Below are 21,238 nucleotides of genomic sequence, written 5' to 3'. Positions count from 1 at the left end.
AATGTGGAAACATACACCTATGAAGAGAAGAGGAAGACAGGAGGTTTTCTCAGGTGCAGTATGTTTAGTTCATTCTAAAAATTTTCAAGAACAAGAGTCTTCAAAATCACTATGCTTTCCATTTCTTATTCAAATTTTGGAATTATCTGGATAATAGTGAATGCATTAAATTAAGTTAATGGTAATATAAGTGTTAAGCAATAAGGATGTAATTTCATGGTACAGAGCATCAGGGCGACATGATGTTAATGGCCCATCTGAATTCTCCCTACGAAAATAGCAAGCGTTGTTCCTGTAGATTTACATAGTGCCTTTTATCCTAAAGGAGTCCAAAGCATTCTGTGAAATCTAAGCAAATCACACCAGTGACATAGTTGCTGACTAGAGAGTGACAGCCAACAAAAACACCCTTTATACGAGAAGGCTTGCTTAGCAACACCAGGACAAATGCAAGACGCGTCGGAGGGATCGGGCCGATGTCGTGCCGCAGGACGTGCCGAGCGTGCAGTGCCTCCCGCGTACTGGATCTACCTCAGCGGCTGCCCCTCCGGAGCTGGCACCCAGCATCCCGCCCCGGCATCCGCACCGGCACCCCGCCGGAGCTTGGACCAGCCTGTCCCGCGGGCTCTGGGCTGGCTGCAGGCGTCAGTGCCCAGATCTAAGCTACGCCGTGTTTTTGCTATTTAATATCCTTTGTGAGAAATCGTTTTCTGTAGGAACTGTATATATTGTAAATAAAATAGACTAGGATAAACGCTGGATTGGTGTCTTGTCAGTTCATTTTAGAAAAGATTGAGAACGAAAGCTGACGGGTCGCTCAGGGTGATTTTGGTTAGATCAAAGAGATAAATTTTGCAAAATTCAGCCAAATTATGTGTCAAGAGTGACATTCATAGCATAGGGAGAGCTGGCCAGAAGGTAAATGCTGACTTCTGTGGCAATTTCCGGGTTTTGAACTCTTGTTTTTTCTCAAACAAACTAAACAAGCATTTGGATATTGAGGTGGAGAGTGCCAGTGTTTGGTGTGAGAGCACTGTGGTGTCACTTACACACCAGCCTGGTCTTCAGGGTCAGAAAAAGGGGCAAATGTTCACTTGTAATATGCCTGAATCTGGCTTCAAATCTGTGTTCAACTTCATTTCTGACCCAGATGATGTTGAAGTTAGACGTGTACCAAGCGTGGCAGGAAATTAAATTTGCTAAGCCTCAGGCGGTAGCTGGAATCCTTTATTTTTCATGAAATACTTGTGTAAACTATTGTGCCTCCAAATGCTGGTGTAAAAATGCTCTAAGTACTTCTGTTAAATGTCTCCTACACATCTTAAATAATATAATTTCTTTGTTATGTACATACTCATGTGGTTTTGGTTTTTGCACCTTTCTTCCTAAATGTTACCGGCTTGATGTGTTGTTTACCACTACTTAACAGCAAAGCTTGCTGTTTCACAGCCAGATTTTAAAACGGAGAAAAATGTTAACATTTTAAAAAATACGTGAAACAGCATGAAACCTGTTGGGCTGACGTCTACATGGCTGCTTGTGGATTTAATTGTTGTGGTATTATTTTCCATTCAGTCAAAGAAGGTTGGGACACCAGAGGATGTAGAGTTACTGACCTGGGTACCGAGTGGAAGTTGGGGCAGCTGCTCCCGGAGTTGCCTTTGTCGCACCACAGGGCTGAGAAGGCTTTGGGGTGTGGGCTCGGGGCTTCATGCAGGGCTCTGGAGGCATCGTAAAAGCTCCTTTATAGAAACGCCTCACTCGAGAAATTGCGCTACCAAGCCTGTATTCCTCTTAGGGGTTGTGAGTTTCTACATCTATAAAATATAAAAATACTTCAAACACAGATAAAGGGCAGTTTGTTTCCAAGTGACTTGCTTTGGCCACCCGCTGTGCCCAGGCCCTGAGGAAGGCCAGGTTTGTTAATGGGATCCTTCTGGCACCAGGTCCTGATTCAGGCTCAGTGATGCTGATCAGCATCAATTTGGGCCTTACAGCTGGAGATGTGTGGAACGCTGCATCACACTGCGCTGGCTCTAAAAAACGAGTTTCTGCTTGGTTTCTAGCAAGAGTTTTCAGCAGTATCTCTTGGCTTTGCTGTTCTCCTCTTCAGTGGAGCAATATGGGTTCAGTTGGTGGGGTCTGCCAGGCTGAGAGGCCAGCCGCCTGCTCTAGCACACGCTCTGTGCCTTGGTTTGATTTGCCTCGAAAAGAGCTGCTCAACAGTTTTTACTCACAGGTGTACTTTTTTCACATCTTGTACTCTTGAACCAAGTAACAAGCGATAGGACAAGAGGTAATGGCCTCAGGTTGTGCCAGGGAAGGTTTAGACTGGCTCTTAGGAAGCATTTCTTTCCAGAACAGGTTGTCAGGCGTTGGAATGGGCTGCCCAGGGAGGTGGTGGAATCCCCATCCCTGGAGGGGTTTAAGAGTAGGATTGACCTAGTGCTGAGGGATCTGGTGTAGTTGGGCACTGTCAGTGTGAGGTTCATGGCTGGACTGGAGGATCTTCAAGGTCCTTTCCAACCTTGATGATTCTGTGAGTCTGTGCCAGACTTGAAGAAGCAGGCCCTGCACAGGCCTGGCCTAGGTTAGCTAAGGCCATTTTAAAACGTGCTCCCAGCTCAACGGACGCTGTTTGTGTTGACGGCGAGCTCCGGGCCGCTGGAGCTGGCTGGGCGGTGGGGACCGCCGGTGCGGGAAGGCCGTGGTGTGCCCCGCTCCTCGCCGAGCGCTGCCGCCGCCCTCAGCGGGGCGGGGCGGGCCGGGGCGGGCGGCGGGAGCGCGCCTCGAGCCCCGCGAGGGGGCGGGCGCGGGCAGGGCGGCGCGCGCTGTGTGTGTCTCCCTCCGCCGCCCGGCCCGGCCCGGACGCGCGGAGGGGGCGCTGCGGCGCGCTGCGGCCCGGTGGGCTCTGAGGGTGCGGGGTGTCCCTGACGGTGTGTGGGAGCTGCCGGGAAGGGCGCGGGGGAGCGGCGCCTTGCTCCGGAGGGAGAACGAGCAACGGCTCTGGGCTGCGCGCTGCCCGCCGACCCTCCCTGGAGCGGCGCGGAGGGTCCCGGCCGCGGGCGGGCTCTGGCGGAGCGGCCGGTAGCGCCCGGCTGCTCCTCTGGCGGCTCCCTTAGGGCTGGGCGGGACGGGCCCGGCGTTGTCAGACCGCTCCCACGGCTCAGCGCGGCCTCCAGGACCCCCGGGATGCTGGGGCTGCTAAACAGCTCTTTAGGGTCACACCCTTCTTCTTCCGGCTCAAATTGACCAAACCGCTGAAACAAAGAGTGCGCTCAAACTTAACGTCAGGTTAAGTGGGAACTTTGAAAGTTCTTTTAGCTCTGTGGTATCTCCAGACCCTTCAGCGCGCGGGCAGGGCACCTCAGCCACGATAAACCGCGGCGGTGGGGGAGCAGCCCGAGTGCCGTGTGCCACGCATCCCAGTTTCCCACAACAGGTACGGTACTAATGTGAAATTATTGGTGTTAAATGGTTGAAATACAGGGTTTTTTTCTATCCTGTTTATCATTCCAGCCAGCAGTGAACAGCAGCAAGTGCTGCTGCTGTCAGTGCCGAGGAGGGTCTAGGCACCTTCCGGGCAAGTAATTACGGAGATTGGATTTTACAAGTGACTTTGGATGAAAACTGGAAGAGTTCTCTGTACAGTGTAAAGCCTAGTTAAGTCCTTGTTTGGGAGATGATGCCCTGCCTGTGGGAAGGCAGAGAGGTAAAATGAGGGCCTTGTGTTGTGCTTTTGGTGACTTTTTTCAAGCTGCGCTTGCTGATTTTTCTTTATACATTTGCCCTTTGGTTCTTGGTTTGTTCATGTAAAGGAGGTGCCCCAGTCTGACCTGCGTCTCTGCTCTGGATGCAACAGGCAATGCAGACAGGAGATATGTTGCCAGTATTAACAATAACAGGTTTATTTTCTTAACTCATATATAACACAGTAAAGACAGTCTCATAACTTAGTATTTCATTAATAAATAATCAGCTGTGCTGTACCACCCACAGCCCTGCAGGGGTAGGTCCCATATGAAGAAGAGCAGAGAGCAATGAAATCCCGACCAGTCAGTTCAAGTGCATAGAAGGTAAGTGCTTCCCTAAAATGTGCATGTCCAAACCTTTTGGTTACTGATGGGTTGAAAAGTTCAGAAGAGTGTGTCCCAGCAGGGTTGGAGATTTAAGAGGAGGAGTAGTAGCACTGAAGTACTCACTAGCTGGTCATTTCACAGCTCAGGACAACGATTCAAATAGAGGATGAATTCAAGTGACACTATAAATTAGTCTTTGAGGCTTTTTGTTTTAAAGTCAGTCCAACCACGTGATGGTAAACTCCAGGTGGATTCACCAGCCAGGGAGCTGCAGAACCTAGCCCTAGTCCTATACGTTTCTTAGCAGTAGTTTTATGTGTAGAATCTTATGCCATTAAGAAACAGATTTGACATCATCTGGTTGCATAAACTATGTTTCTATAGTCTTTTGTATCTATAAATATGAAATTGGCAGCATGGGCAGTAATGGTCTGCATCCTTGAAGATCCTCACGAAGAAAGGTACGAAGCAGCATCCAAAACAGCACCTACACCCAAAGAGGAGATGGACATGCATGGAATGATTTACTGACTTTTCTTTCTGCTGATTACACTTGTGCTTTTTCTCTGCCTTATTTTGCCTGCCTTTTCACTGCATGAGTCCAGTTCTTTACCAAGTCTTCTAATGTTTAAAGTATCTTCCAAAAATTAAGTGTCTTCACTGCTAACCTCTTATGCGTTAGTCTGATTCTGAGCTTGATTCTAAATTACGGTAGGGAAGTAGGCAATCTTGTACTAATTTTTGCTTGTCTTATGAAAAGTAATAACATGGTTAAAATTAGTAAGTTTTCATCCTCTGTAGCCATGATGACTGTATCTAGAATGGACAGAATGACTTCTTACCAAGTAGAGAAGAGCAAACTGTCTATATAAACACTATCTAGAACTTTTTATTTTTTTAATGACTCTTTTTAACCTTCTGCTATGAAAAATCTTCCAAGCATACACGAAAGCTTACCCAACCATACACAAGGTGGTGCACAGAAGGTAGGACAGTCTGCCCAGTCTGTAGGTGACCTGTGTGGTGATGTGCTGGCGGCAGGAAGGGCATATTGTGGATGTTGGTTTGCTTGAGAAGATTCCTGCTACGATGATCGGAGGCTGAGACACCATGTAAACTGAGTTCAAAAGGAAATGAGAAGCAGCAAAATCAGAAGCACGGGAAATCTTTGACAAGTTATGAAGTCTTAATTGGAGAATGTAGGTTCTTAACATGGCTGATCTATGTTACTGTTATTGATTTCAGGTGTATTAATAAGAACCACTGTACTGCTTGTTCTGTGTACCCCAGTATGTTGCTTCTACTAGCAGCTGGTACTTACTCAGATAAGGACATATACGGGGAATTGCCAGTGGGATAATCCCCATAGTGAGGCAGTCTCCACCACTGGCAGGCGTACTCTGACATTGAGAATTTATCTCCTGATATTGAAAATAATATGAAAAAGCATGTTTTCCCTAAAGAAGAGATTTGAAGCATATAGAAGAGCTTCCTGGATCAACTTCTCAGTAGTTAAAGGAAATTCATTGAAGTAATTAACATACAAATGTCATCAGTTGGATGCTGGTGCTGTCCCCAGTTAGTAGAGTCTGTAGCTTCCCTCATGATTTTTCAGTCTGGAGCTGACTACCATACTCCTTGAGGGGCATGCCCCTTGTAGGTACATGAAAGGTATTTTTTCAGAACTGTTCTCAGTAAAAAATACTGTTTTAAGCATCCTAAAACAAGTTAAGGGTACATTGACACTGTAGCATGAAGCAAAACTTCAGGAGTAGGAAGGTATTGGCTTTTAGATAGGATATAACATATCTGAGTTTAATTGCTTTCTGGTCTTAGGGATTTTAAAAAACATATGTGTCTCCTTCCCTCCTGTAAGAGATATTATTTGACTGTTCTTTGAGGCCTTTCCTCAAAGTCTCCTTTGACCTTCTCCACTTCCATAAAGGTGACTAGAGCAGGAAGAGGAAAATCCACTGGACTTGAAATTATTTGTTCTGAAAGTTGTAGCTCCTAGCTGCTTTTAAAAAAAGTGGGTACTTCTGTAGATTGGCTAATGCTGGAGAAACAAGTCTGAGTCTCTCAGTTTATCTTTCAACATTTCTAGGGAAATTTTCTAGCCTCTTAGATTGTGATTGGGTCGGAAAACTCCATCTTCTCTGTTGATTTTAAAACTAAAAACATTTCACTTTTCTTAGCACATAGAACTACAAACATTGTTAGAAACACAGTCCCCTGGCACTTACCTGGTTGCTCAAGGGTGGCTGTTTCTCGACAGGAATAAGGTGGGGGAGAAGGATACTCATAAACCCCTATGCAAAGAAAAACAGGGTAAAACGTGAAAATCCATACAGCTTCTGCCTCCTGAAAGCCCTGTGCGGAGTCTGATGAGAAACTGCGTGGGGAGGTGCCTCGCAGGGGAGGCCTGACATGGCTCAGTGAAGTACAAGACAGGATAAAAATGCTACTGGATTGGTTCATATATTTTTTGAAGTCAAAAGAGCCCACAGTGACTAGCTAGTCTCACTTTCTACACAATGTAAGCCGAGAAACCAAATCCTTTTTTCAACACAAAAGCAGTAACTACATCTATTCCAGCATAACATTGGACTGATATTTGGACTTAAATTAAGGACTCCATTGATAAAGGATTCACAGTACCTCTAACTAATTTCAGTGATTACTCTCCTTACTATTAGTATTTAGAACCTTTTTTCTAGTCTGAATTTTATCTTCCTTCAGCTTCCAGCCAAGTAATTTAATCATACCCTTTGTTCTAGAAAAAAGTTAAAGATCTTTTTCCTTTTGTTATGGAGAAGGGAAGCTGGTGACTAAGACACCTCATGCTTTTTTAGTTCTTTTACTAATCTTACAAATTAAGAATGCAATCAGCCTACCTGAGCATTAAATAAATGAATGTATTAAAAAATACATTCATGAATACTTTCAAAATAAATTCATGTATAAAACTTTACAGCTAGCTAGCATGGATGTGGATCAAACTACCAGACTGGCCTGCAGCAGGAGGACAGTCCCTGTGAGAAGTCTTGTTTGGTCAAGGCCACACAGCATCAGAGAAGCCCTCACCCTCAAGCAGAGCAGCCCTGACGTGGGAGTCCAACCTGCACCACTGAGCCTTTCAGAAACAATGTGAGTCCAACCAGGGAATAAGCCCACAGGGGTACAAAATGGGACACAAACCTGGAATTTTCCAGAGTGAGACAAAATACAGTGGCAAAGTTGAAAAAATGTTAGCAATATTTCCTTGAATGGCTTGCCAAAAGTGAGAGAGATTTGCAATGGCATTTGGGTTTAATGGTGGTTGTGGTGTGTTTAGTTTTTGGGTTTTCCTTTTGTTTTGGAGGGGGGGTTATTTGTGGTAAAACAGCTCTGTAAAAAATTAAAAAGTAAAGAGTTTCCTTCTGATCTAGAAAAGGAACGGGCTTAGTACAAGTGAGTTATCACTTGGTGTGTTTTTGTGAAGGACCTGCTTCCTGTGCAAGGACAGGACCCTGCAACTTGGTGTTAGATGTGCTGAGTGCCTGTCCCTCGGTTGAGTAGCTCACAAGTGAGACTTTTTCTCTCCAACCTCTTCCAAGCTCTTCTGACTTTAGAAGGAGGCCAGAGAGGTCCTTGAAGACAAAAATATTTAGAGAGAGAGCTGATCAGAGTAAAATGCTCTGAAAATGAGTCAAGTTTAGAGGCCCAGTACTGACACATCTAGACTTATTAATCACCTTCTGACCTGCCATTCTGGTTTCTGCTCCAGTCCTGTCTGAATGGCAATTTCCTCAATAGCAGGAAGATAACAAAGGTAAAATCACTGATATCTCAGTGTGTCTTTCAATGAGCGTGGGCTCGAACAGGCAGAAGACAAAGGAGTGTTGTGAGATACTGGTGTAGGCGTGTGAGCAATGCCTAGTTTCAGAGGGAAAAAGCCAACCCAGCAGAGCAGCAGCTGTCGGTGCCCGCTTGCAGTTGTTGAGTTGAATTGCCAGCACTTCAGTCATGACGTTTCACCATGAGACAGCAATGGGTAGAGGTGGTTCATCCCTATAGAATCTGGCTGCAGAACTGACTCATCTAGGGAGGGCAGCTCAGGGCAGCAGGAGCATTTGGGAAAAGGCCCGTCCTCTGCAAAACTAAATTACAGTTTAAGCAAGACATAGCCTGTCCATGTACAAAGTTTGCTGGCTGAACATTTGCTCATTAGGAATATGAAATTATTGCAATTTCATATTCCTAATGCAATTACTGCAATTCCTTTTCCAATAAAGCATGTGTGTTTTTTTAAAAAACTAAACAAAAATATTTTTTGCCATTTTAAGTGATGTTTCTGTTAGGAGATCCTACCAACTTGCCTACCCCAACCCTGGGTTTTGTATGCTGGCACAGACGCTTTCTAAACTCATCATGTCCTGGCAAAGCTTGGTCCTTTATGAGCTCGCTCAGCTACACTCTGGAAACCAAGCAGCGTTTGCCACACAACCGTCACGAGGGTGCTCTTTCCAAAACCCTCCTGGTGAATTCTGCTTACCCCCTTGGCTGCAGTACTCTGGTGCAGAGGGTTCTTGCATGTAGGGTTCATGGTGCGGTTCATACATAATCATAGGAATTTCCACGCGTCCCTTCTCACTAGGCATCTCCGCAGTTTACCTGCCAAAAGTAGTGCAAAATAAAATCTACTGTAAGTGACTTTCAGTGCCCTGTATTTGTCAATGCCTGCTTCTAATTCATAGTTCTCACACTCAGATTTTACTTAGAGGAAAATCAGCAGTTCTCATATTCTGCCTTTTTTATAGACTGAAGCGCAGTCAGTTCCTGTTACACTTCATGATGAGGAAGATGGGATGGGAGAGCAGAAAATACCATCTTTACATACTTCTTTGTGCTGGAAAGCTAAAAATGTTCCCCCAGAAAACACGCCATTCAAAGTGTGTAAACTCGTGACTGAAAGTGTTACCTTTACAGAAAAGTTAACCTAATTTTTTTCTATGGATTGTCAAAATAATCAAGGAGGGGAAGGGCAGGCTTTGGAGCACCTGTGAAAAACCTTCATCTGTCATTAAGTCAGAGCCTACAACAGTGCAACCAGTGGCAATTTGGATCTGTCTTTCATCGGGTTATTGTGCAACCTTATCATCACCATTACTGTGACCAGTTTTGTACTGTGAAACTATCGTCTCATCACTAGTGTGACACACTTTTGTTGGGCAAGATCATTATTAAATATGACTGCGCTGCCTGAGGCTCTGAACAAGATCAGGTCATGAAATATAGGTGTTTTGCAGGTGTTAGCAAGAACTGTTCCTCACAATAAAGGAGAGTGGGAGTAATAGGACACAGCTGGAGATGTGTGTTTGTATTACTGTAAATGGAATGATGTTAATTATTCCTAGCTGTGCCTTGAACTAGTATTAACTGGTTGATTTCCTACTAACGTTAACCACAGGAGTCCTTTGCAGAAGAAAGTTACAGGCTTTTGCATAGGTCAGCAAGGAAGGGCAGTTTGGGGGGAAAGAGGAGCAAAGATGTTTGTGAGGAGCTGCTAAATTAGTTTGGTGCAGGTTCGCTGGCTGCTTAGGTAACTCCACATAGCTCCTTGCATTCCAGCTACATGTCCTGTGTCACTGTTCAGACGCCTTCCCTGGTTTGGATCAGGACTGTGCCTACACACTGGTGATGCAAAAGTGAGGGGTCATATTGTTAAGTAAACAGAGACTGAGAAATGTAACATTTGGCAAGTCGGCACAAGGTGCCTGAATACGTGAGGTCAAACCAGAGTAGGATAGAAATTGCTGAACAAGGCAAGCTGCTCAACAGGTCTGTTTTTAAGGTGTGTTAGAGGACAATATGTATGGGGGAGATCAAAAGAGGAGGGATTAGTAGTGCTGAGCTAAAGCATCAGTCCTTTTAGGGAGGAAGAAAAGAAGGAATTTGAAAATATTACTAAGGAAGAAGTGATGTAATTTTCACAAATCTGAATGAATGGGAAGTGATATAGAAAATGGTAGCAGAATGAATAATAAAGGGACTAGGTAGGATGGTGTGGGAAAAAATGAAAAATACAGCATTGGCCATGTTAAGGCCAAAGATGCTGGAGAAAATTGCTAATGTATGGATTGGAGAGGAGGGATGGAGAAAGGTACACCTTCGTATACTTGTTATAAAGAAGCTCAAACAGGTGATTGGGGGTGTCAGAGGTATTAATAGGCCATTATTGAAGCTTCACGAAGATTCCACTGAGAAGAAAAAAGATGAGAATCAAGATGAAGCTGAGAGCCAAGGGAGAGTAATGATCTACAGAGAAGAAAGACAGTGTGTCAATAGTAACTGGGGGTTCAGGAGTGTGATGATAGACAATATTGCATTAGCCAGTGGTGATCAAGGGCTGTTTCCTTGGCACAAGGATCAGCGGGCAAAATTATAGGGAGTCTCTTCAAGTTTTTGGCCTATTGCTGTCTTGGTACTTAAACACCATGTACTAAATACTGGGTGTTGTCAGTTTGTGACACTTCTGATGAATTCATTTCACTCACTGTGAAACAGGAAAAAGAAGAAACAGCTTTTGAATTTCATCCAGTGACTATAGGTCCAGGCAAAAGGCCTGTCATGAGGCACAGAGTAGGAGGGAATAATAATGGTTAACATAGTGAGAGCATTGCAAGTTAACAGCTGAATGCAGGCAAACACCGACTAATCCTTGCTCCACCCAGTGAGGTATTAGTGTAATATCCCCAGTTAAATGTCTTATAGGACAAGAGATGCAGAAGTGAATCAGCAGCAGAGCCAGGAGTAGTGTGGGAGTCCCACTGGACCGGGTTGTGTTTGATGTACTAGAGCCAGGAAGCACAGAGGCTGTGGACCATAGGCTGTTGATAAAGTTGGTACCCTGGGTTTGCTCACTTCCAGTGTCTTGTTATGTGCCTCTGATAGTGCTGCCAGTAGCTCTGTGTGTTGTGAGGGAGGACCTGCCCCAGAGCAGATGAGCTGGGAGAACTGGATGGGCAGCTGGGCCTCAGCTTCTGCACGAGTTTCTTCAGCCTACCTGGGAGAAAGTACCAGGGGTTTAGATACCCTCTGGGCCGGAATGCTGCAAGGAAAGGCATTCTCGAGGGTGTTTTATGCAACTCGGTAGATCCTTTCATTTGGCCTATAAGTGGTTACTCTCTGTTCTTGGTTGCAACCATGCCTGTGATGCCCGAGAGCTCTTGGGGCTGTGACCCCCAAACTTGTAAGTGTTATTGCTATAGATGAGAGCTAGAGACTGTCAGATGTGATTATCTGCTGGATAGGAAGGTATGGGAGAGAACAGACAGTGCTAGTAACCCTGTAGGAAAAAGTCGTAAGAAGAAATATCAGGCAGCAGTTCCTGAAGCATAGGAAAATGTCCTATAAACTCCCCTCCAGAAACCAGTAACATCTAGGAGGCCCACGCTTAATAGCTGGGGAGGTGATGTAAGTTGTCTTCTCTGCAGTCACACTGAGCAAATGGAGTTCTCTGTGAGGGCAGAGCAGACCCTTGTGCACTCCTGAAGTGGGGGCTTGGTTTATCTGTATAGTCCCAGGGACACCAAAGCAAGTCTGTGCCTTCTCTCCTCTGAAGTCTCAGTCTTTTCTATGTAAGGGTATAATCAGTTTGCACTGGAAAATAAAGCTCACTGAGTCCTGTGGAAATTAGTATTAAAAAAAAAAAAAGCAAATCACACCCTGAGGCATATACACAAAGAGCCAGTTCAGGGAAAGGAAGGTGGAAATGACAAAGCCTTTATGTTCCAGGAAGGACATATCCTAGGGGAGAATGGGCAACTGCAGTTTCCATCATCTTCCTCTGGATTTGCTCCAGGCACTTGTGTTCTGGTGTGAAGAGCAGTTGTCATGCAGCCAAGCAAAGCTGCTGAACTGCAAAATTCCACAGCAGGGCCCCACTCTCCAGCTCTCACCAGCACCTCTGCACGTTCCCTCCCAAATGTCCCTGCTAGCTAAATAATCCCACAGATGAGAATAGCTTGACGTGTGCCTGCAGAGTCACAGGCACTGCTATTTGTGCTTTGTAAAGGGGAAACCGAGACACATGGTGGACAGTGTTTTCAGGAGTCCTGACAGAGTTCTTATTTGGCCTCCCATGTATGGTTCAAATGCTTGCAAAGAGAATGATGACACTCCTTCCCTCTTTGTGGTATTTTTCAGAAAGGTTTTTCAGGTGCTGCGTGTTTGCAGTGGTGGGCAGAGAGACAGCCCTGTCTATGTAAATAATTTTTCACCTTTCAGAAATACTTTTTCCAGTTTGATTTCAAATTCGTTGGAAATACGCTTTTCCCACAAACACTTCTTCAAAGATGACATTGTAGTATTTGAAATAGAAGCGTTCATGAGCCTGGAGAGTCCTGTGGGATTCGTGTCAGTTTTGACCTAGGTACAGCTCAGCAGAACACAAACTGGGAGCTACTCGACAGTTATTTCAGAAATGTCATTACTTGAGTGCTGATACATCTTTGTTTTAGTCTTGTGAGCCTGTGCCAATGAAGTATTTACGTTTTCATTTGAAAATAGAAGTTCACTGCAGTACTTTCTTCTCAATTCAGATTCAGAAATTATAGTGTGAAAAGGAGAGGAGGCAGATGGAATTTGGCAGATGTATGTGTGTCAGAGTCCAGGTAACATTTCCCTTACCTTGGTATTCTGTTCTGTTGCAGTTCTTCCTCAGAAGTAGATTGACCTAGTTAAAAAAATGATGTGGTACATCTGTGAAAGCTGATCAAGACTTACAGAATTATTTTTTTTTTTATTTAACTGAAGCTTGTTTTAGCAAGAATGTTAATTGTTGGCCTCGTACTGCAGACTCCAAATGAAGTTTCTAAAAAGTTTTCAGAAGTGCTTGGCACTGGCCTGTCTTCTATTACAGTTGAAGCAGTGGAGTCACTCCCAGGACCTGGATATGGATGTAACAGCATAAAATACCTAGCACTTCTGGGAGCAGAGGAGAAAAGGGAGGGACAGCTTGGATATGTGAGAGGGGGACTAAAGTTGCAAAGGGCTGTCTCTGTGCCCTGTCTGTTCTACAGCTGGCAATAAGGGCTGGATCATGTCATCTGGCAGGAGGTTATCGTATTTGGCTATCGCGTCATGTACCAGGATGGCATTCAGAATCTTGGGCAGGACAGGAGGCAGTGACTTTATAGGAAAAGTGTTTAATCTCCATTCCAGCTCCAGCTGATATCAGTGTGGGATTTGCCATTGACTTCAGTAAGAGCAGGTTCAGAGACAGAAAAAGGGAACATGGATTTTAGGAGAAAACATTAAGTGATTCAGGTATTTGAAGAAGATAGGGTAATACATTCAAAAGTTTTGTATTTTGGAAGATTAACACTGAAACTTTATAGTAACTGATCTTCAGATGTCATGGACATTTGGAGATAGAGCAGTTTTCACCAGTGATCTGTTGGCTTGTAGGATACTAGTCCAAAGGCTTTGTTTTCTGTAATGTGTTCTTGTTCTCCTGTCATCACTAGTTTAATGTTTTCTTGGGCATTTAGCCCTTCCAGCTGTGTTTATAAGACAAGTTCAATTTCTGCTATTTTAAAGAGTGACCATAAAATGCCATTGCTGGCATGCAATTACATCTGTGGCTTGAACAATATGGAGTGCCTCTGTTTTACTTTATTGAAGCAATTAATGCTAGTTTTTTGGCTAACAATGAAACACTGAATTCCTCAGTGGAGAGATTTTTTCCCTTTAGCCCTGAGTTGGTCGTTTATGGCAACATTCACAATGTGCTGAGGCTTTTCAGATGTTCAGGAAGGAATAGCTCCAGCTCTAATACAGATAAACAAAGAGTTGGGGAGCAGGATTCAGGTATTTGTTTATTCTTATCCTTAAAATAGAGGATAAAGGAGGTGACTGCTGGCAGCAAATTAAAAGTTGGACAGTAAAACGTATTCAGGATGTGTGAAGTAGACAACATTTTCAATGAGATAAAGGATGCTCTGCCAATTCCGTGTTCTTTACTCCTGAATTTAATGTTAATCCTACAGTTATTCTGGCTTTTAAGCCTGTATCAGGCTACCATCTTCCGTTCTCAAATGGAGAGGATGTAGCTATGGGGGATTCAACTGAACATGAACTGTACTTCTTGCAAACTCTTCACCTGGTTCCCTTGGCTTGTCTGTTGACTGCACTGACTCACTAGCCAATATGTAAGGTCACTGCTTGAAGTGGTCAGTGGAAGAAATTGGTGGTTCATCTGTTGAAGTCATCAGGATGTCATTGAGCCAGGGAGCTGGGCAGAACCCTGAAAGTCATTGTGTAGATACTGCTTCTCTTCCTCTCATGTGGGAAGAGAGAGACTTATGTGTAATCCAGGTTCCCCTGGCTTACATGGAAGTTTAGAGTAAAACTAGCATAACAATTGTTCACAAAATCAGGAGGGAGAATATACTAAAGAGTGAAATGTTGGTGAACTGAGCTCTACTGAGGAAGAAAGAGCTCTTTGCTTTTTCCATTCTGGAGAAAACCTTTTCTCCTTCATGATATTGTAAATGGTGACACAGACACAAAGAGACTTGGAAGGTTTGGGGGGTTGTTTTTGTTTTGTTTTCGAGAGTGCAACCCAGTGTTCATTTGCCGTGATGGGTGCCCAGAGGGCTGGCTGTCTGGTTACTGGGCTTGCGCAGGCACCCGCAGTACTTGTGCATGCAGATGGAGCCTGGCCCTGCCTATGTGGACTGCTGGATAAGCAGGGACTCCCTGGATCTTCCAGTCCTGTCCCAGGTCAGACATTTATGTCGGGTTATTCCTTCATGAAGGCAGCTCCGGTCTATAATTTAGTACATTTACTGCTCCTGTTGCTCTCACCTCTAAAGCAGTTCAAAATACTGTAAACTTTCACAAACCTTTGAGCCTAAAATTATTCATGGTAGTTCATTGCTGTTTGTTATTGTACCAGCATCATGTTTTTATAGAAAAACCTTCTCCTCCCAAGCCAGCCCAGAGAACATTTCTGTCTGTGCAGCCTTTCCTTCACAGGGCTAAGCAATCTTGCTGAGTCCTTCTCATTTCTGTACAGTGAATTCATCCTTCTTGAGCTCTGTCCTCAGCCTATATAATGGTATGAATGTCATCTTATATTTAATGGAAATGCTGTCTTTAGAATAATCCAGTAGCACTTTTTTCTTTTCCACAGCCGTATCGTGCTGATGGTTTGTATTTATGCTGTCGTTAACCAGCAGTAGGTCTTTCTCCTCCAATGTCATTTTGTACTAATGAACTCCCAGCTTGTAGCTGAAATTCCTGATATAATTTTCTAAATGGACTGCTTTGTAGCATTATAATACATATGAATTCTGTCACAGCAGTTCTCTAGGCTTTCTCATTCTGTGTAATAGATTTTCTGCTTCCATAATTTGTTTCTTCATTCATACTTTTTATTAGCCACTCCTATATTTCTGTCAAAGTTATTAATTAAAATACTGAATAAGCTTCATCACTGATTTCTGCCTTAACCTTTGATACAAACCAGATCTATCTCTTGAATCTTGTTCCTTAATTTACTGTTTGAGGTAGAATCCTTTGGTTCCTTTCAGATGACCAACTTCACTCACATTTAAAGGGCCCTTATTCTGAAGGATGAGCACAACTGGGCCCTGGGATTGTGTAAGAACTTGTCCCTCCCTAATTATCATTCAAAAAATAGAGCACTAACCACTAAAAGGAAGTATTGTCCAGTGGTTTGTGCATTAACCTGGACTGGGGGGGGAAAAATGTTGGGCTCAGTTCCTGTTCTGCAACAGTGATGATGAGCAAATTAGTCTTGATTTTGCTCAGCTCTTGTATACAGAGACACTGTATCAGGGAGACACTGCGACCTTTCTGCAGTGACATGGTCCACATTTGGTTATGCCTCATCTTAAAGCTTGAGCAAACAACAGAAGATAGGAAATGATGAGTTTAGATTCAGCCTTTGTCCTCTATTGACACAATTTTGTCTTTCATGTTCCTGTCAGCTGTCGGAATTGAGGGCAGTCTTATGCAATTGCTTCCAGCACTTCATCATTACCTTAAAATGTGATGTTTGCCATCTTTTCGTTTAATTCTTTTATGGATTAACATTGCCTTACTGACAGCATTGAAACATGGGTAGCCAGCATTTCATTTATACCCATGTAAAAATAATGTCTATAACTTGTCCTTCAATTGAAAACTGATAGAACTGCTCAAGTAATGTGTCATGTAGCATCTGGACCTGGTTTAGCAACTCTTAACAAAGTTATTATGTTAGTCAAACGTTCATTTGAAGGAAGCAGGTGTGTGTGCCCTGCTTTTATGCATGAGCTAAGTGCTTTCCTATGGTGCATTCATTTGACTTTCCATTCTTATTACTGTTCTCATCTTCACCTTATCAGAAAGCTTGTTTTCCTATTTTCCATCTCTGGTCTGTTCTAGGAGAAAGTTAAAATATCCTGAGAAGAGTCTTAGCCTCCAGATTTTAGGGACATCAGAGAGAGCTTGCAGATTTTGAAAGATTGACAATTTAATCATAAAGAGTTAACATTTACAACCAAGAGCCACAGCTGTCATACTCCTCGAGCTGTCTGTTTTAGTCCTTGCCACCTCCCTTTCCTTATTTCCTAAGGAGTAAACATAGTATTGATCCCAAGTAATTTGAAAGCTCTTACCTTTAGGTAGCTCTGGTAAATCTGGGGAGCAAAAGTGCTTCAAAAGTTGATCACTTCATCCATGTCTTTGGAATGCAGCTGTGTCTAGGAAAGAAAGCAGCACCCATGAGCAGTGACATGACCTGCTGTCATGCCTCAGTAGCTTATCCAGTTGAAGACGCGAGCGAGTCAGGTGGGTAGAGTATATAATTACCCCAGTTCACCAGCAGTCCCAGCCTACTGCTCACACCTGCTCTGCAGGAAAAGGAATGTTGTGTGACAGGCTTGCATCAGAGTTTTTTCACGGATAGTTTTCCAATATCCCAGAAATTTTACTTCATGGTAACCTGAAAGCTACATGAAGACAATCAGAAGAAGCATGGGAATAACAGGACAACCTAAGCCATTGTGCTTCTATACACACCATCACAGAAAATGATGAAAAGTACAGTTGTATATGGGGTTCTGATATTTTGTTATCAAAGTTGATGATTCTTTGATTTTGTTATCAAAGTCAAAGTTAATGATTCCTGACCAATTAAATTTTTGTGCTTAGATCAACAAATATATCTGTGCAAGGTGGTAACCATGGACATTATAGCTAGGATATTCTTGGTAACTAGGTTTGTAGCTAAACTGGACTTTTGGTTAAATAGATGCTTTGTCTCTGTGGTGGGTTGACCTTGGCCAACTGCTGGATGCCCACTCAAACACTGTCAGTCTCCTCCTCAACAGTACAGGGGATGAAAATAAGATGGAATTGTTCTTCAGTTGAGGTAAAGGTCACTTATCAATTACCATACTGGGCAAAATAGACTTGACTTGGGGAAAGTTGGTTTAATTTATTGCCAATTAAAATATATTTGGATGGTGAGAAACAAAGACAAAAACTAAAACACCTTCCCCAGATGCACAGATTTGGCATCTCCAAGTGTAACGGTGGCCACATGAACTTCTTAGTAAGGACCGTTCTTGCTTCATCCAAACCCACTGTGAAACTGTCCCGTGCAGACTGTTCTCCACATCAGGAACCCATCTGCAGTGCTCCTGACAAGGAGAGAGCATGATGCATCGGGTTTGCCTAGGGGCCTCACTTCGCCCATCCAAAACATGCTGTTCACTCAGCTCCTGGGCAAACAAAGGCTTACTCAAGAAAGGGCTGCAGCAGTGCAGGAAGCCCCTGACCTTGAGAGGTCAGGATTGCACAATAATTAGCAAAATAGTAAGGTACAGCTGAGAAACTGTCAGTGGGTAAAGGAAGAAGAATGTGAACAGTTGAGCACTCCAAGTTTTTATGTTTCTTTTGTCACCATAATGTGCAAAACTCTTTGAAACAGAGATTTTTGTTGTTAATGGATAGTTTCATGTTAATGGTGAAAGCACATCACCTGCAAGCACATGGAATCATCCGGACTTGAAGGACCAGGTACGGAGCACTTGCTCAGATTCGCCTCACCGGCAAGAATGGAGACTCAGCACATGTGCTATGACTTACATTCAACCACCATCAAAGTAGTTGTGGACTCCCCTGACAAGAGACACATCTCTAGGCTAAACTAAAAATATGAAAAGATGGCTGACAGTAACCGTGGCTGATCCTATTTTTGCATTTCAAATCTATGCTCTTTCACAGGTTTCCTGTGTGATATTGGGCAAGTTTTCCACTCCTCCGTGTTCTCTCTGTGTAAAGGGAGTAATAGACTGATCAGAATATTATTACACAACTTAGTTTTAATAGAGATGTTAAAACGCTGCTTTACTGAAACTGAAATTCTTTGGGGAGATATATTATTTTGACATTTTCTCAGGAAAGGGTTTATTTCTGAGGGTTCACTGGTCATTTCTGATGAGGATCACTCCCATGTACATGGCTAAATATGGTAGGATACTGATGATATTTGATGATGTTAAAAGTCAAGAGGTCTAGCTATGGCATTTAAATACAACAGGTAGTAAGAAGGTGTTGAAGAGGCTGAAATATGGGATAAGTCAAAGGAATGAGACTATACTGGGGAGCCACAGATACCAAAAAGTGCGTATGTTTCTCTCTGTTTTCAAGTTAAGTGTCCACAGCATGTGAGACTGGGAAGAGGAATGGCTACCAAGATGTGTGCCACAGGGGCCGTCTGTACAGGATTGCCTCCCTCCCCTTTCTGCTCCTGCCCAGCAACATGGGGAACCGGGTGGATACTTGGCACAGACTGGATTTTCTTGTCTTCGTGGAATCACTTGATAAGGTAGGTTAAAGATAGATTTTAGGATGGCTGGGGTTGCATATCAGATTAATATTTCTTTGTGGCAGGATATTGTGAGACTATGTATTTTTAATGAAGTATTTTTTTTCTGAACATATACTGGGTGTTCTGGAGGGCACAGTTTAGACTCAGCCACAGTTCCCCTCTTCCATGATGATATATAAAAGTAATTATGTATATTGTTTATGTTGTGAAGATGATAATCACTAGCCCTGAAATCTTTCACTCCTTGCTTTTCAGTGACTGTAACGTTGCAATCAGAGACACTGCCATTAAGCAGGAAATGAATCCGTGGAAGAAAGGGCCCATTTCTTTGGGGAGGGGTGTCTTTTTTTTTTTTTTTCCCCCCTGAAGAGTAGAGGAAAAACAGTGATGAAACCATGAGTGCATCCAAAAGTGTTCATGCACGAGAAATTCTTGCTGTGGTGTAGGGCGGCTTAAGTGCTTAAATATTTACAACAGCTTTAATATGCTTAACATACTGCCAAGTTGACACTCATAAAAGAACCAGAAGTTGTTTCAGCTCCTAGGGCTGTTTACAGGCGTACAGGAGGCAGGCACTCACTTGAGAGGCAGCTCTGTTTCACCTGTTCCAAGTGGCACTGGGCATGCACATGTTCTCACATCTTCAGCCTTTATTATAGGTGAGATGAGAGGATGCAAATATCTTTTTGTCTCCTGCCATACATGCTTTTCTCCCTGCTGTGGTCACCCACCAACCTCACCGTGATTCTTCAGCCTGCAGGGGAAGTGAGTGATTTTATACTTCTGTTTACATGTGTATCACTGGCTTTCTTTTGCAATCTTAATTACACTGTTTGCTCTAAGAGGAACAGTGTGATACTTAGCAAAGAGAAAGATTATATCCATCCCCTTGAATCATTATATCAGTCCCCTGAATATCATGTATGCTATCAGAGAAAAACAAGGGTGTAATAATCATTATAAATGAGTCCATCAAGACCTGATTGCTTTTACTATCATCACAAAAGATAGCCTCTTCTTGTGTGTAGGAGCTACACTGACAATTATTTTGGGGCTTCTTTCTTATTTTTGCTTACAGTCTCTCATACGTGGGACAACTGGATTAAAGATTTTTTTTTTTCCTGTGTATAGTTGATAGGCCTAGTTCTGACTGTGGATGCTGTAACCATGGTGTTAAGATCAGAAGGATCACTGTGTATGATAAAGAGTGTAAAACCTCACCTGGGGATTCCTGCATAGCTGCTGGTGGAGCCAGAGCACTTTTGGCTATCGAGCCCTACACAGGCCCATATGTAAAGCAGTGTCATAGGGAAGCTGTCCCAGTGAAAGCTCTGGGAGGTTTGGAGCCTGGCCTAGGACCAAGAGCATCCTGAGGATGCACCCGGCAGGGCAGCGCAGACGGCAGGGCAGCTCTCCTCCTTGTCGAGGCCTTGTTCACACCACGTATGAGGGTGGAACGGAACACAGTGGAGTTTTCTGTATCTCTCCATTGACTTTAGGGGCGACTCAGCCAATTGGCTCATGCTGTGATTCTAACTTGTAGGTGGATGAAACTGAGATGTGTTCCTCCCTTTGCTCCCTTTTAAATAGCTCATATGTTATTTGAAGCATGATTGTCTCTTTCTTGCTGTTTTGTGTTCAAGGTCTAGCCCAGTTGACTGAAACCTTTGTTAAAGCATGACAAAAATAAAGTTGAATGGCGATTTTATTACATATAACCTGTATTTTGATATAGCTTCTCTGCTACTGGAAAACTAACAATGAATAAAGGTCCTTTCCTTGGAGGAAAATCTGAACCGTCCTTCCAGTTCTAAAAAGCAGAGACCTTGTGCATACAATTCCACTCCTGTTTACACCAGCAGGTATTTGCAGTCAGTGGTACCTGGAGCTGGAATTGTTTTGTAATTCAGGAAACCTCAATGTCTGTGAATATCCCTGCTATTGTCTGCCATAAATATAGTGCAGGCAGAAAAAATTCCTCTCCCAATTAAAACGCCAGTTTACTATAACTGAGCCTACATCCTATTGACTGGGAACTTGCCTGTCCTGTTTGGTATCTGAATGCAGCATATTTCTTAGAGCACTGATTACACAAGAAGGATAAGAGTGACTCAAATATGAAACATCATTCTTTTCAGATAAGATCTAGAGATGAGTTGTTTTAATATGCAAAGTAAATATTTGAGTGACACGTGGCACATAGCTCAAACCAAAGCAGAAACCACTTATTTGCAATGGTTTCCAAATGAAAAATGATCTCCAATATGAA

The 21,238-nt window shown here is 43.4% G+C and overlaps 2 protein-coding genes across 4 annotated transcripts in view; one reads left to right on the top strand and one right to left on the bottom strand.

Moving 5' to 3' along the window:
• Positions 1-2,941: 2,941 nt before the first annotated feature.
• LOC141919135 (calcium-regulated heat stable protein 1-like) overlaps positions 2,942-21,238 on the top strand; it is a 73,574-nt gene continuing 55,277 nt past the window's right edge. Inside the window, exons 1-4 of one of the 3 annotated variants that reach the window (XM_074814125.1) lie at positions 2,942-3,442; positions 4,000-4,076; positions 7,054-7,226; positions 18,789-18,966. The gene's annotated coding sequence lies outside the window, so the exon portion shown is untranslated. Of the gene's footprint in view, positions 3,443-3,999; positions 4,077-7,053; positions 7,227-18,788; positions 18,967-21,238 lie in introns of those variants that run through there. The other 2 variants (XM_074814127.1, XM_074814126.1) reach the window with 2 other exon arrangements.
• LOC141919136 (lipopolysaccharide-induced tumor necrosis factor-alpha factor homolog) lies at positions 4,458-16,821 on the bottom strand. Its single transcript, XM_074814130.1, has 5 exons — positions 16,751-16,821; positions 8,614-8,732; positions 6,323-6,388; positions 5,037-5,196; positions 4,458-4,566 (listed from the first exon to the last, which is right to left on the bottom strand). The coding sequence occupies exons 2-5, from the start codon at positions 8,717-8,719 to the stop codon at positions 4,458-4,460; spliced, it is 441 nt and encodes a 146-aa protein (XP_074670231.1). The 5' UTR covers positions 8,720-8,732; positions 16,751-16,821.

The sequence above is a fragment of the Strix aluco genome, unplaced genomic scaffold, assembly GCF_031877795.1.
Source record: "Strix aluco isolate bStrAlu1 unplaced genomic scaffold, bStrAlu1.hap1 H_1, whole genome shotgun sequence".
In the NCBI taxonomy this organism is placed as follows: domain Eukaryota; kingdom Metazoa; phylum Chordata; class Aves; order Strigiformes; family Strigidae; genus Strix; species Strix aluco.
Note: the sequence above shows the minus strand (reverse complement) of the source record. Positions and strands in the feature narration are given on the sequence as shown.

Coding starts and splice junctions, on each gene's coding strand:
- LOC141919136 (XM_074814130.1), bottom strand. CDS start 8,719: ATGCCTAGTGAGAAGGGACGCGTGGAAATTCCTATGATTATGTATGAA. Junction 6,389..8,613: donor AGAGTACTGCAGCCAAGGGG/GTAAGCAGAATT, acceptor TTCTTTGCATAG/GGGTTTATGAGTATCCTTCT. Junction 5,197..6,322: donor AGCCACCCTTGAGCAACCAG/GTAAGTGCCAGG, acceptor TTTTGAACTCAG/TTTACATGGTGTCTCAGCCT.